This window comes from Gambusia affinis, linkage group LG21 (genome assembly GCF_019740435.1).
Source record: "Gambusia affinis linkage group LG21, SWU_Gaff_1.0, whole genome shotgun sequence".
Classification (NCBI taxonomy): Eukaryota; Metazoa; Chordata; class Actinopteri; order Cyprinodontiformes; family Poeciliidae; genus Gambusia; species Gambusia affinis.
This window is the reverse complement of record NC_057888.1, coordinates 11,046,449-11,072,528: the sequence shown is the minus strand read 5'-3', so window position 1 is coordinate 11,072,528 and position 26,080 is coordinate 11,046,449. Positions and strand designations below refer to the sequence as shown.

General features: G+C 41.8%; 2 protein-coding genes across 3 annotated transcripts; one reads left to right on the top strand and one right to left on the bottom strand.

Moving 5' to 3' along the window:
- Nucleotides 1–935: 935 nt before the first annotated feature.
- wasf3b (WASP family member 3b) lies at nucleotides 936–25,103 on the top strand. 2 transcript variants are annotated; one of them, XR_006369533.1, is made up of 11 exons: nucleotides 964–1,041; nucleotides 7,801–7,947; nucleotides 10,236–10,370; nucleotides 10,545–10,698; nucleotides 11,526–11,643; nucleotides 11,912–12,093; nucleotides 12,201–12,476; nucleotides 13,656–13,963; nucleotides 14,394–14,541; nucleotides 15,808–15,940; nucleotides 24,463–24,583. XR_006369533.1 is itself a non-coding variant. In XM_044105335.1 (10 exons), the coding sequence occupies exons 2-10, from the start codon at nucleotides 7,815–7,817 to the stop codon at nucleotides 24,704–24,706; spliced, it is 1,698 nt and encodes a 565-aa protein (XP_043961270.1). In that variant the 5' UTR covers nucleotides 936–1,041; nucleotides 7,801–7,814; the 3' UTR covers nucleotides 24,707–25,103. The 2 variants fall into 2 exon arrangements, 1 of the variants encoding a protein (XP_043961270.1); XM_044105335.1 differs by lacking the exon at nucleotides 15,808–15,940 and having other exon boundaries at nucleotides 936–1,041; nucleotides 24,463–25,103.
- Nucleotides 19,287–24,601, bottom strand: gpr12 (G protein-coupled receptor 12). Its single transcript, XM_044105341.1, has 2 exons — nucleotides 24,397–24,601; nucleotides 19,287–22,016 (listed from the first exon to the last, which is right to left on the bottom strand). The coding sequence occupies exon 2, from the start codon at nucleotides 22,014–22,016 to the stop codon at nucleotides 20,979–20,981; it is 1,038 nt and encodes a 345-aa protein (XP_043961276.1). The 5' UTR covers nucleotides 24,397–24,601; the 3' UTR covers nucleotides 19,287–20,978.
- Nucleotides 25,104–26,080: the final 977 nt, after the last annotated feature.

Sequence of the window (26,080 nt, the reverse complement as noted above, 5' to 3'; positions counted from 1 at the left end):
AGCATATTATTCACAAATAAAAAGTTGTGGCATGTAAAACATGCATCCATCTTGCTCCAAAAAGCTCTTACCTACCTGAGCATGCAATATCAAACAAGAATCTGCCCCATATCTCACTCTGACTGGTCACACCAATCAAAAAATGTGCTGAAAAGTATCAAGTCAATTGCATTTATTTAAGCAAAAGATGTTGGACACCAAGCAACATGGGGAGGAGGAGGAAAAAAAAGATAGCTTCTCAAAATATTAGCTACGTTTAATATGTTAATTTTGTCATTGCTATCTTGGATTTGTTTTATTATTTGACCAGTAAAAATGGGAGCAACTCAGACAGTTCTGGAAAGAATTAAAGCATTTTAAAATGCATTGATTTTTCTTCCTTCACTGTGCAACAATGTGACATGTTTTCTTTGCTTACATGTCCTTTTTTTCTTTTCTGTAGCAGACATATTTCGCTGACTATTTTCGTCGAAGCACACACCTGAAACACTAGACCATAAACCTGGATCAGGTTCTGTTGAACCTTTTTCCGAAGGATGCTGGCCTAGCAATTTTTGTAACACAATGCCCAGCTTACTTATTGTATCAGTGCTTTGTATTAACTTAGAAGCACAATCAAAATCTCTGAGGCTACTGTACGCCATTTTAGAAAGTCTCCAAATGAAGTAGAGATAAGACTGTAAATACTGTCATTTATAGCATCTATGATGTAGACATGCTAGTTGAATGGGGAAAAATCCCTTGAGCAACGCCCAACTGTGGCCCCGCCTCTTCCATTCTCAGCATTGCTTTAGAACTGGGGAGGTTCCCTGTCAGTCATTCTCTTACAGAGATCCCATGGGCTAATTGGAACGTCCGTCATGTGATAAATCCTCTGTTCTGACATATGATTGGTTGAAATGGATAGTGGGCGTGTCTTCATCCTCAAAGGATTTTCCCCAGAGTGGGCAGACGGGTTGGGGGACACAGGATGGCAGAGCTAGTAGGAGTAACTAACGGGACATGCGGACGGAGTGATTTCTTCTAATATTTCAAGTTCTGGTGAGGGTCTTATGATACTTTTTACAATCAACAGTGACACCATTTATTATAATAGTGACATTTATGTAGATATTTCGGCAGACTCTGGTCTAATTTGATCAAACTAAATAATCGAAGACTGGACATAAGCTAGCTAACCAAAGTGGTCAGTCAGAGCGGACCCCCGGCATCGGAGAATATAATACACGACCCCGAAACATTGAATATTATCCCTGCTAACAGGTTACTTTGAAGCTATTTAACCAAAAATAATAATTTGTGCTTGTTAGAGAACCCAATCGAAGACGCCAGGTTAAATTTTGATTATAAATAGTAGAAAATTAGGGAGCGAGAGATGAACAGATGTGGGTCAGTCCATTGGTAACGAAAAGCGGCGGTGCGGAACAGTGATTGATCGCGGTTGCCATCAATTTACGCCTCTGTGTATGTGTGTGTGCATGCTTTTGTCAGCCTGAGGGGAGGGAAACGGAAGCGAGTGCTTAAACGTGAAATTTAGACATCTAAATAATAAATTGAAGAAAGACAAAATAGCAAAGAACTGGCTAAACTGTAAATGGTAAGGACAAAAATGTCATAGTATTGCACTAAAAAAAAGTAGCTAAACTTGGATTTGCATTAACAACATTTTGATTAATCAAGTAATAATGTCCTACGGTATAAGTTTATGTAAAAATACCACAGTTTTCAAGTGGTTGCACAGCAATTTAAAACAAAAATAGATAGCAAGATCTATTCTAAACTGATTATAGCACATTGATTTGTACCTTCATAATATTTATTTTCATTTTGATATGTATTTGATCAAAACATAATTGATATATTTACTTACAACGAGGATCATTTTTAAAATTATTTAGTGGGGTTTGTTAGAGTTGTTTTTAGCAGTCAGTATTATATCTGTATGTAGAAATAGGATCAAGCCTAATTGGGATAAAAAGGGTAGATTTCTCCTCACAGTAATGGATACAGTTAGCTAGTTAACAGATTTCTGACTTTCTCATTCACAAAAATCTCAATGGGGTAACACTGTAAGTTAAACCTCTACACCAGTGTTACTTTTTCAAAAAATATATTTTAATATTTAATCAACCTCAACCACATTTGAGCCGCATTTAGGTGACTTGTATTTGGTAGGCTATTCTGACTACATTGGATTCAAGCGCTGTGTGCCACTAATATGTTTAGTAAATTGAAGAGTAGGGGTGATGTAGCTGTATTAAAATCAATATTAGTCGATGTTAGTCATTTCTTAACACATCTATTTGGTCCCATAAGTAATTTGGTGTTAATAACAATGTTTGTTTCCATCTTGTTCTCATTTATTTATGCATTTTTGGGAGGAGAGGAGGTCGCCCATGTGGTATTTGTACGGGCATAGTGATAGTGAAGAAGAGAATCAATGTCGACAGTGTGGTAACTTTTTCCCTGTGTCGAAAAGATAGGAAAACGTAAACGATATATAAAATATCAATACAACAGAAATACTGATATCGTCCCAAATGTCCTTATCGGTGCATCCCTATTGAATCGACTTCCTTTGCTCTTTTTGCCCTCATTGAGTTAAGATAGAGATAGCAGCAGCCAAGATGCTAAAGCGTTAGCAGCAGCATGATGCCAGAAAAGAAAAAGAAGAGTGTGGAAAATCTGGGTTAACAACTGCAGCTATCATCAATACAACATTTAACATTACATTAAGATCGCTGTCGGATGTTTTCCTTCCTTGTCACATTGCCTTACAGAAGGTTGTGTCAGTCAGTGGTCCGACACAGATAATGCTCCATGTGAAACTAGTTCCAAAACGGAACCTCTCAAATGTACTAGGAGCTGGACGTAGAGCATGTGTTACAATATTAAAGATAAAAAAGCGCTCTAAAATGCCCAGATACTTAGGGAGAAAAAAGGCAAATATTGCTATTTTATTGAATTACACACTACATTCTTTTCCCAGTATGTCAACAAATGTCTAATTTAAATGTAACTGTTTATAAAAAAAAATAAATAAAGGAAAACTGCTTAGGATATGGTAGTTGTTGCTTGACTGTTTTAACATTTTTGCTAAACGTTCTCCAGAGTTATGCTTTCAATCATTGCAGCAACATGTTTAGTGCTATGTGTGTGACTGACATTAAACAGTGAGAGATAAGTAATTGATTAATAACATGCATGCATCTAGCTGTGGCATTTTGATATAAGTCAAGATTAGCTGGTCCTGCCGGCTGAGGCTGACAGCTAGACTGAGAATGAAATTTATACTGTCTTAAAACTGTAGCTCTATTAAAAAATTAATATCTCCAAACGTACTACTCAGTCGAATATAGTTTGACAATTTAAAAAAAATATCTCATTAAAGCCTGATACAACAAAACTGTTGTCTGATATATATATATTATTAAAGCTGATTGTTCATTTAACAATTTGAACAAACCCTATCTGGTGTTTTTTTTGTATCATAATTGATACAATAGGTTTTTTTTGCAGTCATGTAGTTGAAAAACATTCTTTGTATATGCTTATATGGAATATATAAAATATCGGTTTTCATGTAGTGCAGCAAATTTTTGAAGTAAGATACAAACTTTGTTAAAGAGGTTGAAGTAGATATTAGTATCAACATTTCTGATAAATTTGGGGGCTGACACATTAATGCGTGAATGGTGATAATCGTGTAACTACTAGCTCTGTCACACCACCTGCTTCACTTTGGTCTCTTTTATATGCTATAGTTCTTATATTTAAAAATAGGTCAAAATCGGCCATCAGAGGCCTCTTTTCACCCCAGCAGGATTCTATATTTAAAGGACTTTTTCCCATATTCCACTATGTTTATCCCTGAATATTATTAGAACCAATAGAGGTTCCTGGTTCTCGTTTAGTTTTTAGACGTCATATTTGGGCCAGTGAGATCTGACGTAATCCAGGATGCATTATTTATAACATCAGAACAAGCAAAACAGCCTCCGACACGAGAAGCTGGACGTAGAGCATAAATTGGTAATGACCCGCCTTTCAGAACTTAATGGAGCTCTCAGGTCTGTAGTAGTAAGGCCCGGCGGCCGCAGGGGAGCCGAGCTTCGTCCCAGATGCAGTCTGAGCGTCACGTCTCGGAGGATGAAAGGCTGGGTTTTTTGGGCTAGCTAATGGGACATTTGAGAGGCTACCTGATGTGATGTTTTGGTGAAGGGCTGAGTGTGCATGTTGTGTTGGAAATAATTAAAGCGTCCAAACACATGACCCTGAGGAAGAGTGGGGCACCTTAAACACAGGAGTGAGGATATCTGTCGAGTTTGAGTTCGGCCTTTTTAGAGAAAAGGGAGAGCTTGCTTGGTTTTGCTTTCAGTGGAGGGGGGATTAGGGAAGGTTGGGGAGGAAGATGAGGAGGAGGAAGAGGATGGTGGAGGGAAGGGGGATTCATGGGAGAGCCAGTGCTGTTGCCGTGCGAACGGAGCTCTATTGTCCCGGGAACCTTTCAGTGGCTCTCTCCAGTCCCATCCCCCACTCAATTCAGGCTTTCTCCATCACACAAACACAGAAACACACACACATATATAAATGCTCTGCTGTCTCTTTCCCACTCACCCTTAAAACACACTCTTTCTCTCACTCACCGTCTCATTGACTGTATCTCATCTGTCACACTCTTATCCCACTTTGCGTCTCGTTTAGAGCGCCCTCCTCTTTCCCCCTCATGTCTCACAAGCAAGACAAGGCTCCCACACCCCCACAACCCTCCGGTTGCTCATTATTTCGCCTCATCAGTGTGATTGTCATGCAGGCCAGACAGTGTGAGCAAAAACATGCAATCTTCTAGTTTGCATCACCTCCTCTCCAACAGAAAGCGCAGTGTTTCCAAAGTGTTCATGCAGAAAGCTGAAAGCCGTGGTTTTGGGACACGTCAGGCATCTTGTTGGCTGGATTAGTCATTCTTTGTGGCCGGCCATTATGGGTGTAATTTTACACTTTGTTTTAGCTTGTTGGCATGATGCTGCCAGATCTTGTTAGGAGTCTGTGGGTGGAAATCATTCTGGGTGACTGATAGCTAAACAAATGACATGTAATTAATGTGGTTTCCTTTTGAGAAATTACATTTCCTCATGTCAAACATCAGCATATTTGACCCGTTTACAGGTTTTTTTTTCAAATGAATTTTACCATTAAACAGAGAGAACACGAGTGATGACAATGGAGCAAGTATTTGGGAAAGCTGAGTTCGACTTCACCGGCCTGAGTACTGCCACACCTGTAGAGTCGAGAAATCCTTTTAATAAAACCTGTCTGATAACAAGAAGTGAGCCAACGGGTCTAAAAAAGCAACACATCATCTAAAGTTATTCAAACTCTGACAGATTCATGGTTCAAAGTAATCTTTTAATTTGACCAAAGTTAGTAATTATTACTAACGACAAGTCCTGACTTGAATCTGCTGGAAAATGTGTGGAGGAAGCTGAAGATTTGGGGTGATGGAAAGGTGGCCCTCCTACCTCACAGACCTGGAGTGCATCAACACAGATAAATCATCAAAACACCCGCCATTAATTATTGGGAATAGTGTGAATAGTTTTCAACATTCAAGTTTAAAAAAGCCCCCAAAAAACTACCTAAGTTATGTTTCTCAAAATACATTCTACTTCATATTGTTTTATTATTTTCACCTGTTTCATTTTCTACAAGCATCTTTGTTGAATAAAACTATTTTTAAATCTTAAATCTTAAATTGGAGGTTTGAATACATTTGGGCAGTTCTGTTTTAGGCCAGAAATGTGTTATGAAGCCATTTCTTAGGCTTTGGGAGTTTCATAGTATTCTTGAAGGATCAGTACTGTACATTTCAATTTGTTGCCAAGAATTCCATTTTATTCAGGTTTTTATCCTGTGTTTTCTATGTTTCATGAGCCAGTCTGCTATTATTAGCCCTCTGTTGGGCTGCCAGGTCTCCTGTGTCGATGCAACCTGCTTTTCTCCCTTTTCAGAAAAGCTGTGCAGCAAAAACACTCTGGAGCCACAACTGAGCCTGGATCCTTTCGGGAACATTTTGTTTGGAAAACTCTCCTTCTGATTGCTTCTCCGGCTGTGACTGTATTGTTCTTTCCAAGCGCTGAGCTGAGACGGGAGGGTTTGCTGTGACACCAGAGAAGGACCAGGAAACAGGAAGAAAACTCGAGCTGCAAAAACAGGAAGCAGGCAGAGGGCCTGATAAGACAACTGCTCTCTGATGCTCAGAGAGTAAGAGTGTGTGATCCTACAGCGACTGAGCGCTAATTGAGGCTGTCGTGTTCAGATTTGCAGGGAATGGGAGCAAAGCACAGTTCATTGTCTGCAGAAAGCCAAAGAAAAGAGAGCTTTGCCTCTGGGTGTATTAAAGTTTTTGTGTTTATTTCTGTTTTTCTTTTTGCGCTAAGCAGCGTCTTTGGCTGTGACAGTTTTCCAGCTGGGCCGGTGACAGGCTAGCCTGGGATTAGCTGGCATGTTGTATCTTCCCATCACTAATGCTTTAATCTTTCCTCCGGTCGCCAGGAGCCTCCTGGCTTTGGTCGTCGTCCACAATCTCCCCATAAACAGCTCACACACACACACACAAATAGTTTTTACAAAACACACAGCACTTTGCAAAACATTTTTATACTTTTTTCACATTTTACCAAATTACAGCTACACACTTGGATGTGATCTGGGGTAGGGATTTTATGGGATATACCAACTTAAGGGAAAATTATACATCGTTTTCATCAAACTAAATAAAAATCTAACATCCGATGTGAACCACGTTTCTCTACCTGACGTCAAATGTGATCCAGGTTTTGTAAATTTGCACAATCATAAAACCTGTGCAAATGTGAACCATGTTTCTCTGCAGTAGCAGCTAGAAATCTCTACCAACATTCCACATCTGGAATCACCAATTTTTCCCCCCATTCTTCTTTGGAAGAAAGCTCAAACTCGGTCAGATTAGAAGGAGAGCGTCTGTGAACGTCAGCTTTCAAGTCTTTCCACAGATTTTCTCTTGGATTTGGGGCTGGACTTTAACCGGGTCATTTTAACATAAGGATTTACTCTGGTCTAACTCTGGATGAAGAAAAACATCCTCAATGCATGTTGCTGCCATTGTCAGTATGTCTTGTCACTAGTTTAGTTGGCCATTATTGCTCTCTGGAGAATACAGACTCTGCAAAAGGCCATTTGCTGAAAGAACTACACAGTAAGAGCCAAACCTGTGCAAAACATAAATACATTTTGTATTTAAGAAGAAAACCCCACTTTGTTTATAAATATATTATACCCAGAACTCATCTGGTGACAAAGTTTTCGCTTCACCTGGTTTAAATTCCTTAACAAAATGAGTTTTTCACATGTTGATAGAAGGGTTTGTAGCTGCAGAAGCATCTTTTGCTACAAATGATCAAGTGTTCACTATAAGAAAGCTGTCTTCATGCATTTTAGGCAAAAAAAAAAAAAGAAAAAGATTTTTTATATATATCTTATACTGTACTTTAGGCTTCCAGAGTTTTTAGAAGAAGTTATGTTGCTCCTCATCAGTTTCGATTCGTGACAGGATACTGACACGTTTCTACACTACGCAATTAAATGTCACTCTTGGGAAATCCGACTGCTTTCCGATATATAAACTTCGGCATTGATCATTGAAGTAATTAGGAGTTTGATCAATGATTTGCTCATTAACGCCTCAGCAGATTAGATGCTGACCGTCTACATCTGTGTCTCATCTGATGTGTGTGTGTGTGTGTTTGCTCTTCCTCCCTCCAGTCTGAGGCCTCGCCATGCCGCTGGTGAAGAGAAACATCGATCCGCGTCACCTCTGCCGGGGGGCGCTGCCGGACGGCATCGGCAGCGAGTTGGAGTGTGTGATGAACAACACCTTGTCGGCCATCATCCGTCAGCTCAGCAGCCTGAGTAAGAGACACACACTCACCGAGGCAAAGTATTCGCACCCCTTCTTCACGTTTTGTTGCCTCCAGTTGCCACGGTCGAGCTAAAGAAAAGCAATCCCCCATGATAGTGCTGCCATCACCATGTTGGAACGGTGTGATTCGGATGATGTACCTCTCTCTTTGTTGACCTGTGGTTTCCTTTAACTTCTTCCAACTAATTTCAGGCGACTTTCAGTTAAACGAACTGCTGCTTAAAATATTAATATCTGAATTAACAAAAAGAGAAAACAGATTGAAACTACAGCAGCACCTTTGGGGTTTTCCCCAATTAAGCTTAGCATGATGATGTTTATACTCATCCTCTTTGCGCCGGCTTCATCATTAATCCTAAAGCTGTGATTGATTTGTATGTTGTCATGGTTACAGTGGTGGAGGGGTCACAGGGCTCGCTGCAGGCTTACGCCAGCCTCACACTGGGACACTGAGCGCTGAAATGTAATCATTTCAGACAGCGCCGCAAAAGGACCTTATCCGTCCAGTGGCGGGCATGTGACCGAGCTGCTACTCTGGGTGTGTGTGTGTGTGTGTTGGAGTGTGTGTTTGTGTAAAAGCTGTTTACGCGCTGGTCTGTCGATATCATGGTCCACTGCAAAATGGAGTTTTTACAGCGCCGTCCATCTTCCATCCGCTTTCTATTCCCACACACATCAACACGCTGTTAATGTGTTTTTATTTAGCACTTAGCTGCGTTCATTCTCCAACTCTCGCATGAACCATGCTGAAAGTTTGCTGTGGGATAAATTAAAACATCTATCCTCTCTGCTTTTTCGGCCCCTCCGTATCGACTCCGTCTGCGCCTTATTGTGTCAAGTTCCTGCCGAGGGAGTTGGCCTCTCAGCAACAGCTGTGTGGGTTAAATATAAATGCTTTCAAGGGCCTGACAGAGGAAATCTGCATACTCGGTTCACTGTGGATGTTTTTTGTGCACATGTGTGCGCGGCAGGGCCGTAACGAGAGGCCGGGGCCGACGGGCTCAGCGTGACGGATTTGGGGTTCTTCCTTCCTCTAAATGTTTTTCCTGCAGCCCATCCTGTCAGCAGGCCTGACAGAAATAGCCCTGTGTTCTCTATAGGACGTTGGACGTAATGTTCTGCACTGAAATAGCTATACTATAATAAAACTTCCCCTGTTTGATTTCAGTCGGGGTTGCAGTGAGCAACAATTTCCAATTTTAGGATAATTCAGTTTTTCCTATATTTTCTCCACATAGCCACGGCTGCGAATCGCATGAAGGAACTATTGCTTAGCTTAAAAAAATTTCTCATTCTCTTTAAAAAGCTTTAATTAGGTAATTTCCTCTGTAAATCTGCCTCGCCTCATAAATATGGCAATAAATTTGAACTCACTGCTCTCCATGGTTGAGAAGTACAAATTTTGATGTACTTCATTGGTATTTAATGAGGAGCAACACAAAGTAGTTTGTGATGTGGAAGAAAAGTAATGCAAAATAAAATTTTAAAAATGTCAAATTAGGATTCTCCTTTTTTTTTTTTTTTTACACGAATGAAATCCGTCACAAGTCATGCGTTCAGTGGCGCCCCCAAAGGACAGAAGGAGGTGCCACGGCCCCACAAACCCAACCAGAACATGTTTGCTGTCAGAGAGTCAGCAAACATGTTCTGGTCAAATGGCACCAAATCTGAACTTTTGCATCCTTGCATTCAAAACGCTTTGTGGTAGAAAACTAACAGTGTATGTTGCAGTGGCAGCATCTTGATGTTGGGAATGCTTTTCTTCAGCAGAGGGCAGGGAAGCTGGTGAGGGTTGATAGAGATGATGAAGTTCAGTGAAGCGCTCCAAACGATGTGATGGAGCTTGAGCGAGAGGCGAAAAAAGCTGGTGAACACAAAACCCAAAAATACAAAATGTAGAAAGATTTGACAGGTTTTAGTTCCAAATTAGTCTTTCTACATTTCTCCTTCAAGAAATGTGGAAATTTGGTGGCATAAACAAATGCAGCTGTTTTTGGTCACTTGCTGCACACTAATGTCTACTGAGATCGATTTGGATGATTTATATTTGACTCGTGTTTAATTATTCATGAGGTAATTTTTTTATGGAGTCGTATGAGTTACAGTTCCCAGCACTGATCCTTCGACTCTTGTTATGCGTTGTATCACATTATCTTTGTATCGATCGGACTTCAGGTCCTGTGGGGGTCCACTTTGCTTGGAATGAAGATTAAAGTCTCCGTCCTCCTCCTTCAGTTTCCCATCAGTCTTTTTTTTTTTCCTTCCCTCTTTTATCCAGGTAAACATGCAGAGGACATATTTGGCGAACTGTTCAACGAGGCCAACAATTTCTACCTGCGTGCCAACTCTCTGCAGGACCGCATCGACCGGCTCGCCGTCAAAGTCACACAGCTGGACTCCACAGTGGAGGAAGGTGGGTAGAAGGGTCGCGCAGCAAGCCGCCATCTGTCACCAAAGTGATGTCAGTCTTGTGTGTGTTTTTTTTTAGTTTTTTTTTTATGATTTCTAATAACTGAAAGCCCTTTTTCTTTTAATAAAATCAGAACCATTTCTCCGTTTTTTAATCTCACTGTTTTTGTTCTCTCAGTTTCTCTGCAAGATATCAACATGAGGAAGGCCTTTAAGAGCTCCACCACTCAAGACCAGCAGGTGGTGTCCAAGAGCAGCGTTCCCAACCCGGTAAAAGAGATGTACAACCTGAGCGACAAGCCGCCACCGCTCACCATCCTCACGCCTTACAGGTCCGCCTTCTCCACATTGAACTCTGACATTCTGCTGGCTGTTTATACTAAAGCCTACCACATTTCTTAGCATTAGCGTCATGTAAATCAACCTTTTAGTCAACAACTGCAATTATTATTTATAAGATGTTGTATAAAGTTGATACTGGTGCGACATATGGATAAAAACTGGTCAAATGTCTCATAATATACAGATTAAAGGGGCCTAATTGTTTATTAGGATAAATATTATTAGTATTTGATCAGATGTACATTTTACTACCTTGTCTTTAATAGATACATATATTACAAATCAAAATAAACAGCTATGATTTTGAAAAATAAGAAATTCTGGTTTAAAAAGCCCTGATTCTGAGCTTAACGGAGCTTAATTGAAGTGTTTGTGCTCCAGCAGTCAATTAGCAGTTCTGTTTTTACAAAGTAATGAGAAACATGAGGCATTTCTTCTTTTATTTATATTCTAGTTCTAATTGATTTTAACTTAATCTTCGGCTTATGTTCAGTTTTTGCTGTAGATTTTGTATCTAGCTCTGCAAATGTAAAGGTCCACATAAAATATTAATACTGGAAATAATATCAGCCCAAATTTTCTTATTCATGCATCCCCAAAGTGGGGATGTATACAAATATTTAACTTCTAATGAATAATTTGAAGCTTAAATTGATGTTAATTGTACAACAGGTAACACTGGAACCTAAATTGTTTCTATGTTAGCCAAAAAATAACATTTGGTTCCTGTTGATGGTGAGTGGATATAAACCTGAACTGTATCCATGGCGAGATCTGTATATCATAACCTCTGTATTTGTTTTTTGATTTTTTTTAGAGATGATCACAAGGAAGCCCTTAAATTTTACACAGACCCCTCCTACTTTTTTGACTTGTGGAAGGAAAAGATGCTGCAGGACACGGAGGACAAAAGGAAAGAGAAGAGGAAGCAGAAGGTAATGAAACTGGCTGGGGTCTTCTCCCAATCAGTGCTAGGTTTTGATTTCCCACAGTGCTTGTCTGCAATCTGCTTATGAAATTTTAATTGCTTTCCAACCACAACTTTCTCCGATATTATGAGGAGTAAAACAAAGCAATTTCAGTGGAACTTGGTTTCATTAAAAACAGAAGTGCTACAACCACAACTTTTGGAGAACATTTTATTTATTTTATTTACTTGTTTTATTTGAGGGTATATTGCATTTTTCTTACACTTTGCCGCAGGAGCAGAGGCGCTGTGTGGATGGGACTCTGCAGAGGGAGGTCAAGAAGGTCCGCAAAGCGAGGAACCGTCGGCAGGAGTGGAACATGATGGCTCTGGATAAGGAGCTGAGGCCAGACCACCGGCACACAATTCACAGAGACAGAGCCGCCTCCTCCGAAGGATCCATGTCACCAGAAAACAGGTTCTTACGGAACAAAAACTGGATTCTTTAAAACTATTTTCATTCCTATCACTGACTATCTTTAAAACTATTTTCATTCCTATCACTGACTATATTATTTCTCTCAGGGGTCACAGTGTGGATCAGCATCACTACCCCAACAGCATGAACCACGCCGGCCACGCCCACACCTACTCTGGCCCCCCGCCCAGCATCCTGGCCGCCCAGATGGCTGCAGGACACGCCCCCCGGGGAGGAGGCGAACACGACAGTAGAGGCAGGACCATGATAGCCTACCATGGCGGGACGCTGGGCCGCCCGCACCACCACCAAGCCCCTCTGCCTCCTCCACCAGCTGAGGCCATGAATGGTGGCTCTATGTCTCTGCCACCAATGGACTACAGGTAAATACATTTTAATCCAGGGGTCTACCAATTTTAAAGGTTTTAAATCATGACTTTAAAAATCCAGAATAATATTAATTATATTTATTTGTTAAAAGGGGTGTATCAAAAATGATAATTTTATGCAATATGTTATTTTCTTATCAAAAACTTGGATTGTTGCCTTGTTTATTTCATGTATTTGATATTTCCTTCAATCTGCCTTGGCAACCATTCAGGATTGCATAAAAAGTTCGCCTATTTCCATTTCATACAAACTACTTCACAGTCCAGCACACCTATGGCTGTAAACAGGATAATGGAGGTGCATTGTTGTGATGACGTGCTGAAAGCAGAGTTTTGGATAAACAGGAGCTTTTTAAAGAGACAGCGGTCCAATTTCAAGGCGTCAAATTGCGGAGTTTCTTTTCAGTTATTTTAGTTATATACAGCATTTTTACTACAGAAGGTAACATAGTTACTTGTTTGTGCTATAAAATGGCACGATATACTTGGAAATTACATAAAACTGCCCCTTTAAAATAAACTAATTTAAAACATTATATAGTATGAATATAATAGAAGTGTATCCAATAGTCCAGTTGCATTTAGAGTCACGCTTAGGAAGAGGAATTTTCAGCTTTCTTTCTTCTTCTCAGTACAGCTTTAACTAACTGAGGCTTACCGGCATCACTTTATGTTTCACTCTGTGTGTTTCCATGAGGTTAAGGTTCAATCTGCAGCACATTGATCTCTTTCTTCAGCTGGTCTCCTGTAGCTGTATTGTTGTTCCTCTGAGGTTAATCTTACAACCTTCTGATGTTTTTAATGTGTGTGTTTTTCAAAATCTCATTACCTGAGGAGGATTCACCTTCTTTCATTATTCTGCTTGAGCAATTAGATTTTAATGACAGAACAAATGAGAAACAGGGGACATAATTGTCTAATCCCTGGACACTTTCCAGATTTAATTTACAGGATCCAGCTAACAAAGGCTCACTTCTTTTCTTCCACACAGCTCTGAGCTCTAACTTATTGCCAAATGGCTTTTCTTTGTTCAAATAGTGCCTGCTTTTGATTGGTATCAAAAATACTTAACAGCTCAGACTCTAACATGAAATGACTAACTGTGTTATTGCTGCCCCCTAGTGTATAGCTGCTGTGGTTTCTGTTAACTCATCCCTCCGTCTTCTTCTGCAGTATGGACGGCTATGCCAACACCGGCCCTCCCCCGCCGCCCCCAGCACCCCTCATACCTTCTGCACAGACGGCCTTCGCCTCGCCACCCGGCGGCCCCATGGCCGTCTCCGCCGGCTACGCTCCGCCTCCGCCACCTGTATCTGGAGCTCAAGTGGCTCCGCCTCCTCCCGGCCCCCCGGGGCCACCGCCTCCACCCGTCCCAGCTGGTGCCTCCCACTCCACGTCCTACAAGATGTCTTCGGCGACGCAAGCTGAGAACGCGGCGGTCAACGACGCTCGCAGTGACCTGCTGGCTGCTATACGGATGGGTAAGATTTACTCGACTTAATGCAGGAAAAGATTTAGTTGAAGCAACCCACTTGTCTTTTATTGAGGAACATTTTTCTAATATTTTAAAGTGGTTTTAATAAATAAAAATGTCTTTCTGTTGTTTTTTTTTTATTCACTTTCATGTCAAACCTCAGTTTACATCTTTTTGGATTGTCAATACTAATAAGATTAACCAGTGTCGTTATCTTTTTAAGAATATTCAGTACAAAAAGCTGCCACAAAGCTTAAGACAGATACAGTTTTGAAAGTTTACAAGATACTGTGACTCGTTGGATGAGTAGAAGAAATACATTTGGTGTAATTTATAACTATAATTAGAGATTGAGTTTATTCTCGAGCTGTTCTATTGTAGAATAATTCTTCCCCGTTTCATGAACGTGTCAGTAAAATGTGCTTTTCTGTCTGCAGGCATCCAGCTGAAGAAGGTGCAGGAGCAACAGGAGCAGCAGGCTAAGAGAGAGCCTGTTGGAAACGACGTGGCCACCATCCTGTCGCGCCGCATCGCCGTCGAATACTCCGACTCGGAGGACGACTCGGAGTTGGAGGAGAACGATTGGTCAGATTAACACAAAAAAAATAAATAAATAAAAAAATCATAGGAGAACTACTGAAACACGTTTAATCACACGCTCACCCTGAGGAACGACACACCCACAGACCATCAGAGAGTCTGTCGCTGTACAACACAGAAGCTGCACCTGCACACAATCACATTCTGTAGGGTCAATATAAGCTGTAAGGTATAAACTGGAAAATGCAAAAATACTGTACATGAACTTCAAATATCAACCACTCTTTAAACTGTTGACCACTGAGCTTCATTATACTACTTTGAAGCATTGTGAATAAACCCCAGTAGATGTTTCTCTATTATAACACTATAACACACCATGTGAAGGTGATTACTTCCTGTATAGTCGGAGCTTGAAACTATTAGAGCTATTAGAAAACCTTCCTCTTGACCTAACCTGTGTACTTATCTTTTTTTAAAGTGTTTTTACTGAAATACCTGTGTATGTATACCATAGATCTTGAGGTAAGTCTTTATAATTGTAGATAAAAATAACTGGAAGTATAGGGAGAGTTTAGTGGTGGCTTTTTGAAAGGGGCAGATCTGCTTTGGTTTAAAACGGGGTTCTGTGGGATTGTTACTGGTAACCAGTGTCTTACTTGTAGTGGCCATTAAATGACCTGTTTGGAAAAACTGAGATCCTGAATGGATTTCTGCTGTGCTAAAGATACTGACCGCATATAGCAACTCCACAGAACCCCAACTTAAAGATACTGGCAGAAGTATTTATGCCCTTTGAAGCTTTTCAGATTGTCATCTTACAGCCACAAACTTTGGTACATTTTATTAAAATTCTGTGTAACTGACCAACACAAAGTAGTGAACATAGAAGTGAAAACAACAACACCTGTCACATTTTTAGAATTTATTTATGAATAAAAACATGATTTTTGCAGTACAACTTTTTTTTTTCCATTTTGTGTTAGTTTCACCTCAATTACGCACCACTTTGTGTCGGCCTGTTACATAAAATACAATAAAAAATACATCAAAGTTTTTTACCGTAATGTGACAAAGTTTGGTGTTTAAAAAGCTGTCAATGGAAGGATTATTTGTGAAATGTCTTATTATAAATGAGCCACCTGCGTTTGCAATCGCTCCCTGCTGTGAATGTGTGTGTATGTGGGGGCGGGGGTGGTACGGGGGCCTAGTTTGTAACTCTGTAACCTCTGACCCAAAGAGAAATAAATTCATGAATGAAGGATCGCTGCTGAGCCGTCACGTCTCTTTAATGCTCCGCTCTCGTCGCAGACGCAACACACACCTGGCTGCAGGACTTCGGTTGCCATCGCAACAGTGCTGCTATGAAGGGAGTTGCCAAGGAAACAGAAGAGCGCATAAAAGGAGGGCAGTGAGCCACGACGAGGATGGAAAATAAACACTGGTTAGAAATTTTTTTTTTAACAAAATCAGTGGAGGCAGGAGTTTTATGCACAGCACATGTTTGTCTTTAATACAAAATTAACAAGATCTCTCAGTGGAGTGCACTAACCAAAGCAATAAAAAGTACATCTAACACCTTGGAAAAATAGACACCACGTTCACATAAACATTTTTTTTTTTCCTTTACAATATTTCAGTTAGGTTAGTGCAAGTTGATTATCATTAATACGTTTCGTTTTGCAGATAAATTATTCGTGCCATTTTCACCCCTTCCCCCCAACCAAAAAAAAAATAAAGTGCATTTCATATTGAAAATTACGTCTACACAAGATGCTGTTACCGTGACTTCAACCTCATCTCCATCTTAAAAAAAATAAATAAATAAACAGCAACACACACTCTCACGCTCACACACACATTCACAGGCCCTTGTGTGTTTTGATACTTAGTTCTAAAATAGTAACCATCAGAAAGAAAGACGCCTCCTCCTGCTGGTCCAACATCTTGTCACTGATATAAAAAAGACAATTTTGTTCACATCTTTGTGCATTATTATCACAAAATAATCATTAAGTAGATAAACAAGGTGTTAAAAAAACGATAATTACCCCCAACCTCGCAGTTCATCAGCTTTCCTTGATACAGAGCCCTTATTCAAATGCTCAGCAATGAAAACCTTGTCAGTACAGCTGCAACAAGAGTTTCACATTTCTCCGATTGTGGGTCGATTCAATTCCCAAACATTTGCCCTTCCCGTCAGTCAGCAAACCTTTAAAAAAAAAAAAAGAAAGAAAATCTGCTGCATATTAAGGAGAGCAAATGAATCAAACGTTAACAGAGAAAAACAAATGGTGCAACCCAACTCTTCCCCCTCAGACTGACGAGCTTTGGTAGCACCATGCACGGTGGTAAGAAGCCCCCCCCTCCTGTTCAGCAGGCCCTATTTACAGAAACTAAACTCAAGAGGAGTTTGATAGATACTACATTCAGAGAAAGGCTTTACAGCGCGCTCGTGTCGTACAGCGTCAGACACCTGGAAGGAGGAAACAGGAAATACAACCTCTGAGTGACCGTAACAAAATAGACCATTCTGCAAAAGGTAAACAGTAAAGGTTTATGAATGCAAAAGCATTCATACCTCTTGAACTTTTCCACATTTATGTTGCAACCACAGACTTCAGTTTATCTTACCAGGATTTTACAAGGTATTGTGAACTGTGAAGTGGAAGGGAAATTGTTTTCTAAATATCTCAACAATGTTTTGTATGCAGTAGTTTGTATATATGTCATTTTCTTTACCTGAGATTTAAAAAGAATTGAAAATTAACTCACCCTAAATATGCCAACATTGTGAAACATGGTGGTGGTAGCATCATGTTATGGGGATGCTTTTCCACAACCGAAGCGGGTTAGCTAATCAGAGTTGACATAAAAGGCGATAACCTGTTAGCTACGTTGGAAGGGTTCGGATCAATGGTGTCCAAACTGCAGACCGTGGGCCATATATGGCCCTCAGAATTATTTTTTGCGGCCCTGGACTACAATGCGGCTTCCAGCACAGGAAGCTGATGTAAAAAAAATATAATTTTTTTTAATGAAGTGAGGCCTTTCAAACACAATGCAGATAAACTAAAAATCTTTTTTTTTTTTTTTATAAATAAAAAAATAAAATATTTGCAACACAAAATATCAAATCTCTACTAAAAATGTTTTTGGCTTTAATAAGAATTTTATAATAAACAAATTTTTTTTAAATTCTAATTTAGCTCAATTAGTTTACATTATAAAATAAAATACATGAAGATTTCTAACTGCAGCAAAACGTGTCTCTGAATGCAGGTGGACATTTCTTACATTGTTAATTGTAGAAACATGAAACGAGAAAACATTTTGAACTCTGTGGTTGTAATGAAACAAAACGTGGAACCCGAAAAGCGGTTTGAACACTTTTGCCCAACACTGAGGGTCTACCGGTTTGAGCTCCTCTCTGCACACATTCCCTCAGGCAGGCTACTTTCCCATGATTTAAAATGTTGATTTTTATTCTCCAAGCTGACCTTCCAGACCTAAAAAAATATTTTTCTCCTGCTTGGAAGCAAAGCTGAAGACTTGAAACTCCTGGAATGTCGTTAAAAGGCTCAATGAATAAAACATAAAAACCAAACAAATAATAATAATAAAAAAAAAACAACTCATCTCTGTATTTGGAAGTAGCCGTTTTTAGCTCATAGGATCATTCAGAGGTCACTTAACAGACACCTGCCTCAGCCAGACTGATTTAAGCTGGAGTGTGACGACAGAAACCCCAGCAGGATCGGGGTAAAGGTTCATTCAGAGTCACTTTTCCCTTTGGCTTGAAGTGCTGGGGCGCCAGAACTTCCTGGTCCCACTTCCCGCCAAGAAACACGAAATGAGGCCACTTTCCTCCGAACCGACAGGAAGACTGACAGTGTATATCGTCTAAGGTCAGGGATGTCGACGACACGAGACACATTATAGCGCACACGTGTGCACAAACACACACACACACACACCCAGAATGCCATGCGACTCAGAGCAGATGCACAATCACAAAAAAACAAACAAAAAAAAAAGTAAAAATCCCCTTTTTGTTATTCAAGCCGACAACACCTAGTGAAACCTTATGCGCTCAGGAAAGGGGAGAGGCAAACAGCAAGAAAACGAACTTCACAACTCTGCCTCTGTGCCAAATGATCAGCACCCCGTTCAGGGTTTGTGGATAAAATGAGGCAGTGTTGTCACCAGGATGAACGAGCAGCTCGGTCTCGCCCCGACCCCGGGGAGTGACTAACCCAACCCTTTCTTTGTCGTATCTTTCACTTTTCTGGAAACGTTATGGTGCTTCACGGAGCGCGGATGTTATTATTGCTGTCTGAGTATTGCTTCGCATCTAAAAAAAAAAAATAACTACCATTCAGGCTAGTTATTGCTGACAAGATCTGGAGTAACAGTAGAACCAACAGATGATTGGAAACAGTAACTCAGAGCAGCATGGGAGTGATGGGGCTCACATGCGCAGCGCCTTGCAAAGGTTCTCCGACCTCTAGAAGCTGTTCTGAATTCTATCACGTTACAAGCACAAAGTGTGGTGTATTTCACTGGGATTTTATTAGATAAACTAACAAAATAAATGTAAGGTGGGACAAAAATGATATGTGGTTTTTTGACAAGTAAAATTGTGATTCCTATTTGTACACAGGCCTCTATACGCTTATATTCCTAAATAATATAAGCGTTATAACGCATGGCTGCTTTTTGCGTTCAAATGGCCAACACATTATCGACACCATGAAGCATGGAGGTGGCAGCATTATGCCATGGGGATGTTTTTTTTTTTTTTTTTTAATTTTATTATTATTATTCCTCAGCTAGGAAAGGAAAGCAGATCAGATGAGACCAGAATTAAAACTTTTTGGTTTACGTACAGAGCACTATGTTAGCACCACGCGTTACCCTCAGCAAGCCCGTGGCAGCATCATGCTGAGGGGACGCTTCGGCAGGCACAGAGAAGCTGGTCAGAGTTGGATGGGAACGTGGATGGAGCCAAACGAAGGGCTGGCCCTAGAAGTAAACCTCTGACAGGCAGCAGAAAACCTGAGACTCCAGCAGAGGTTCACCTTCCAGCAGCAACAACACAAACATTCCCCTAAACACCCACAGCTGGAGGTTTTCAGCGCACAAGATTTTGCAATATGCTAATTTTCTTCCAATTCTCTATTACGCTCTATTTTGTTTACCATAAAATCCCAATGGAACACATTTAAGTCTTGTTGTAACGTGACACAATGTGAAAAAGTTTAAAAGTGCGACAACTTTCGCAAGGTATCTAATGCGAAAAGCAAAAAGCAACATTTAAAAAATTAATTAAATAACAGCTCCCATGACCTTGGTGTGACAGTTTTAGCTCTTATAATGCAGCACATGTGAGGTACACGGTGGTACTTTGTACATAGACAAAATTATTTGGGTCACAATGAAGTCAGGCAGCCACGGCACATAGCCTGCAGTGGCTACGCGCGGCCCACCTCACGTCACTGGACTGTGCTAGTTACATGCTAATTACAGCTAATCCCGTTAGTGAAAGATGCTGTCCAATGTTGTTTCTGTTCTCACAAACAGATGTACCCCGACAAGAGGAACACAGCTGGGTAGCAAAACATGGATTCACAAAGTACAAAGTTGTTTCTTTCTGATCAAATGACAAGAATTTTAGCTATTTTGGAAAACTTTGGTGAATTGAATCTCCAATTAGATCCTGAGATGTCTTTTTAAATACTTAGACTTTTTTTCTTTTAAGAGATAATATATAGGCTTTCTTTTTGGTTTGGTATATATAAACTAATAAAAATACAGAGGGCAGGTACTGCTTGGGCGGGTCTGTTTGGAGGCTTTCTTATTGTTGCACATTCATGCGCAATCGACAGCCAGAAGAGAGAGGAGAGAAAGCAGGAAGGAGGGAGGAGAGAAATGGGCGAGGCGCGGAGAAAAAGAGGCTAGATTTTTTTTTTTTTACCCCGGCGTCTGTGGAGCGGATCAGAGAGCATCGGGTCTATTTTTAGCTCTCCGGGTCTGCTCAGCTTTCGATGCACGTCCTGAGTGCAGCAGCAGCGGCAGCGGCGGCAGTGGCGGCGGCACCAACCGGGACGCTCCTGCTGCTGTTGCTGCTGCTGCCCCAGACGGGCTTCAAGTGTTACTCAGCCGCTGTTCATCAGCTGGGATCATTTCTGTGCATCGTGAAAACAAGTAAAGCTACAGAGCTGTCAGAGGGCGTGCGTTGCTTCCACGCACCGGAACACGGGGATGCACTTTCCTGTAGAAATTAAGAACACACATAGTGGGCAGGATGCAGCCCACCTTCTTGGCCTGGCGCTGGGAAGACAGGAAGACACGGCGGGCTGCTGCGTCTCCAACCAGAGCTGCACCCGCGTCCCTACGCCGCTGCCCTCCTCGAAACGCTGGACGGCTCCAGTGGAGGAGCAGAGCTGACCCTTCTCGTCCCACCCCCGGGGTCTCCGAGGTCACACGTCGCTGGGTGTCCGAGCACGGTGCGCCACGCTGGTCGGCACGCAGCCACAGCACACCAGCCACAGCGCCTTCTGGATTTCCTGGTTCCTGAAGGCGTAGATGACCGGGTTGATGACCGAGTTGTAAGTGGCAGGCACCAGCGTGGCATAGGTGTACAGCGGAGGGTAGGTGTAGTCGGCTATGAGGGAGTAGACAGTGAACGGCATCCAGCAGGCGGCGAAGGTGCCCAGGATGATGGCCAGGGTGGAAACGCCCTTCCGGGTGGTGACGTAGTGGGGCGTGGCAGCCAGGAAGTGGTGCTGCAGGGCGATCTGGTGGGCGTGGCGCATTACGATCTTGCAGATCTGGACGTAGAGCTGCAGCATGAGGCCGAAGAGCAGCAGGAAGGAGACGGACAGGACCGCAATGTTGTTCTTGGTCAGAGGTCGAACCACGCTGCAGGTGACCTCCTCGGCCAGGCAGTTGATCCCGGTGACCGGCAGCAGGCCGAGACACAGGGAGAGACCCCACAGTAGCACCAGCATGGTGTAGGTAAAGGCCGTCGTCCGCGCCGAGTTGTAGGTGAGGGCGTAATAGAGCGACAGGTAGCGGTCGACGGTGATGGCCAGCAGGCTGAAGACGGAGGCCGAGAAGGAGGCCACCACCAGACCCACCGTTAGCAACTGGGCCGAGTCCGAGCGGAGCAGGTAGGCACAGATGAAGTGAAGGACCAGGCCCAGGCCGGCCAGCAGGTCGGCCAGAGCCAGGCTGCCGATCAGGAGGAACATGGGGGCTCTGAGCGTCGGGTTCTGCCAGATCACCAGCACCACCAAGGCGTTCTCGCAGGCAATCAGGGTCCCCGATGAACACAGCACGATGTCCCAGGGGTTGACCAGCAGTGGCAGCTGGCCAGGCCGCAGGGGCGAGTCCTCCGCTGGGAACGACCCCAAGCTGGTGCTGTTGTCCATTGGGGCCCCGCTGGCCCACGCTGTGGGATCAGGGCTCAGCCAGCTGGGGGAGACTGGTGGCTCCTCACTCATTGTGCCCCCCATCTGAAATTAGAGCCCACACACTAAAATTACAAGGGTATAAACACAAGCGCCATCAGTCTGTAGTGAGTGGATCTTTATGGTTCATACCTGACATGCAATGCAGAAATGTATTTTGACCCGAAACTATTTAGCGTTTTAGAAACCAATAGCAGAATTTTAAAATCTGTATAGTGCAGTTATTTGATCCATTTTCTTGGTGTTGGTCAGGACTAGAGCTGCAGCTCCAGACCGACCAGAAAAGATGTCAATGCTGTCCTCTTTTGACAGGAAACCCATTAATCTGCCACCATTTTTAAGATAAAGCTAAGCGGATTTAGTAACAGAACCTGGGAAGAGCATGGACCGCAGCATCAATAAACGTCATGGGCTGTTGCTCCTATCGGCTAAAACAGGAAACTGGGAGAACAACTCAGACCCACCTCAACAGATTGGTAAATGTTGCTTGGGAAACCAATGAGTCTTGGTTTCCCCCTACAACTTTTATCAGGCCCAGAATTTCAATATGAACAATGTGAAGGATCATGGAGTCGACCCCAGTCGTTGGGGTTCACTGCCCCGGTGATCTCTGCAAACATCAGATCTCAGTCCAGCGGAACAACTCTGAGACTGAGATCCCAACCAACCTGATGCTTATTTTAGAGATCATGTGAGAAACACATGGAGAAAATGTAATTGTACACCTTTATCCTGCTAGCCATAAAAGAAACCTGAAAACATGTAGCTCACTGATCCACTGCTTCCACTTTCAGAAGCAGTGGAATGTTACAACCGAGTCCTTGAGAAAATACTGCCTGTCTTTGTTCAATGCAAATCCATTTACAGACTGTTTGCACAGTTTATTAGGTAAGTCTTATTTCTGAGGGCAGTTTTTATAACTATTCTGTTAGTACAAAACGCTAATTAACCTCAAACATAAATGTTTAAAAGCCTGAAAGTAAGGTACTGGCTTTATTAGGAGAATTATTTAGCAACTAAAGGAAAAACCCAAATTTTCCCGTCTGACTTTTTTTTAATTATTATTTTAATCTGTTTAAGTGAGAATTATAAACAAGCATCACAAAACTCTCCAATAAACATTTTTGACATAAAAAAAAAAAACGCTCTCAAGTTCTCCACTGGTTTCGGGTCAGGTGAGGAAGGGGGCCATGTCATAAATTTTTTAACTTTAATTCTGTCAGTGGCTAGCTATTCAGAGGTGTACTTTGATGCATGTGATGGAGCAATGTCTTGCATAAAAATCACTGTCTTTTTGAAAGATGCAGACTTCTTCCTAGACCATTGTTTGAAGAAAGTGTTTGTTTTTTTATAACACTTTCTCGGGAGTTGATTTTGAGCCCATCTCCAACCTGAAAAGGTCCAACCAATTTTAAAAATTGTTTTGATAAGTAGACAAAACTATAACTCCTTTTTTGTTTGCTTTTACCAAGGATTTCAATTTCTTCAGTGCATAAAAATCCAGCTTAGGTTCTACTAATTAAAGTTATTTTTTTTATATATTAACCAGCTTCGTTTGGAGGCTGTGGTGAACAATCTTATTTTTTCTAGAGGCATTCCAATAGAATCGACAAGTTCCAGTCTGGAATCCCAAACCAGTTCAGGATGCAACTTATTATTTTCATCAAAACATGGCGCCTTGAGCGTTTAACCCACATCATCACCAAAACAGCCACTGTAAAGATGCATGAATAAATCTCTTGAATTGTTTTGCGCTCTGATTTATGTTTCCTCCACAATAAATCAAAAGGCGGGGCTTGATCACTTTATCCAGCTTTTGATTTAAAGCTGTTTTTAATCACGTTCACTCATTGCTCGGCACAGTCTCGGTTTTCTGAAAGTGGTACTGAGTGTTCTCTGGGCTTTGTGGAGACTAAAGCACGCAGCACTCGTGTTACTGCTCAGAATTAAGCACATTTCGCTTCGGTAGTTCTTTTAAAAATGAGCAAACACTGCACTCTGCAATACGGTGCAGGCGCGTTATCAGAGAGGTGTAACAGATTGACTAAAAGTTATCACAACAGAGGTCTATTACGGTCAAGGGCTGTGTTTATAAACGAATCGACAGAAGAAGCCAGCGGATTACCAAAATCGATGCTTTGCACTAACTTACAGGTTGCAGGTGTCAATATCGACAGCGCTGCCCTGCCAATGGCCACAGCTCAATCCACCGGCTGCTACAGAACATACCGCACCCGTCACGGAAACACCACCACATCCCTGCGCACCTTGCTTTGGAAAAAATGGCATTGTACCTTCATTAGCTCAGCCCGCATAGTGAAGGTAAAGAAGAGAAGAAAACACAAACAAACATGCATTTCTCCATTCATGCAAAAGATGCTCAACCAAGCTTCCATCCATCCATCCAGCCAGCCAGCCAGCCTACCTTGACTCTGTGAGGTGCGACTTCCCGTCTAGATGGAAGAACGACAGCTTTGTATTCTCATGTTAGGGACGCAGATGATGCGGTGCCGGCGGACAGAGACGCAGCTCAGCGAGGAGAGGAAGAGGAGGAGAGAGGATCATGGAAGAAAGACCGGGGAGGGAAGAGCGCAGCGGCGGCTCGGCCACTGACGGGGCCGTGGACTGCGGTGGTGCGGGGACGGAGTGGCGAGTGGAGCAGCAGCGGCTGCGAAGGAAGAGGAGGGGGAGGAGGAGGAGAAGAAGGAGGAGGAGGGGGAACAGGAGGTGAGTGAGAAGAGAGGAAGGTGGAGATGAGGATGATGATGATGCTGCTGAAGGAGGAGTCCCAGAAGGGCCACACTGGTTGAACTCCGGTAATTTGCCTCGCGCTTCATCAAGGACAAATTTATTGCCGAGTAAACAAGAGTTTTTCCCTTAAATGTTGAGTATGTAATTTAATAGGGGTTATCGTGGAAGATGTTTAACTTGTTTTTGGCCAGACTCAAGTTTCAGACGGGAGGTTGCTGGATGCAGAGAGTCGCTTTTCCTCCCGCGACGCCCTGCTATTCTGGTCCTGTCTGAGCTATTAACAGCAAGCCCCGATGTGTGTCACCTACCTCCTCTTCCTCCTCCTCTTCCTCCCTGTCCTCCATCTTCTGCTGCGAAGTCACCTCAGCAGACAGGTGGGTTGCACAAAAATGCTTTAACATGAGCATGCAGACGCATATCATTAGATAACTTTGAAACACATTCATAAAGTGAAACGTAGGCCTATATAGATTTAACTACTGCACACAGTGATATTCTCGTAAAACTTAATTACGTAGGGGCAATAATTTTTTTTTTTTTAACAGAAGTGTCGGCGTACTGAAAAGAATGTGATGTGTGCAGAGGGGCTCAGGCTGCTTTTACATGTTTTACTGCATCAGTGCGGTGTGACATGGAGAGGATCAAATTCAAACATTCAAATTTTCCTCTTGACATCAATCTGCAGTTTTACTTTAGGATTTATGTCAGGGGAGATTAAAGAAAGAACTGAAATAAATAAAAACTTGTCTAACAAAATACACTAAAAGATGCTTGGCTGTGCAAACTTTAGATAAGAGAGGATAGACAACCATGAGCAGATGATGTGACTCCCAATTAATCACAGACACTAAAATAGACTTACCGAAATTTGATTTCCAAATGATATCCAAAATTTTATTTCATCACAGAAAAGAACTTTGAACCAGTGAGCAACATTTCAGCACTTAAAGAAAGGTACTTCTTAAAGTTAAATACTGAACTTCTTTTCAGATTAAAGTCATTCAGCAGAATGCAAAAATGGCTTTGATTTGATAAAAATATTTAGGAACACAAATGTTTTCTGGAATTCTCAATGGGCCTTTCTAGTTTAAAGAGTCACATAAAGAGTTATGGTGGTTCGAAGACCTTAAGTTTGGTACAGTTTATTATGGAAAAGCATTCCATATTATTGTACAGTCAGAAATATATTTATTTATAGAATAATCTGGATTGGTTTTATGTAATACATTTTCGGAGGGGTGGAGAGTTATTGGTCATAATCAAAATAATAATAATATTATAACATTCAAATTTATTGAGATGCACCTCTGTGTGATCTTTGGCTGTGCTGTTTACTGGCTCTGAATGGATTAAATATA

Excerpts from the sequence above, each read along its gene's own strand:
- gpr12 (XM_044105341.1), bottom strand. The coding sequence starts at position 22,016 with ATGGGGGGCACAATGAGTGAGGAGCCACCAGTCTCCCCCAGCTGGCTG.
- wasf3b (XM_044105335.1), top strand. The coding sequence starts at position 7,815 with ATGCCGCTGGTGAAGAGAAACATCGATCCGCGTCACCTCTGCCGGGGG. Across the intron at positions 10,371-10,544 it reads GGACTCCACAGTGGAGGAAG|TTTCTCTGCAAGATATCAAC; the intron begins GTGGGTAGAAGG and ends TTGTTCTCTCAG. Across the intron at positions 12,094-12,200 it reads TCCATGTCACCAGAAAACAG|GGGTCACAGTGTGGATCAGC; the intron begins GTTCTTACGGAA and ends TATTTCTCTCAG.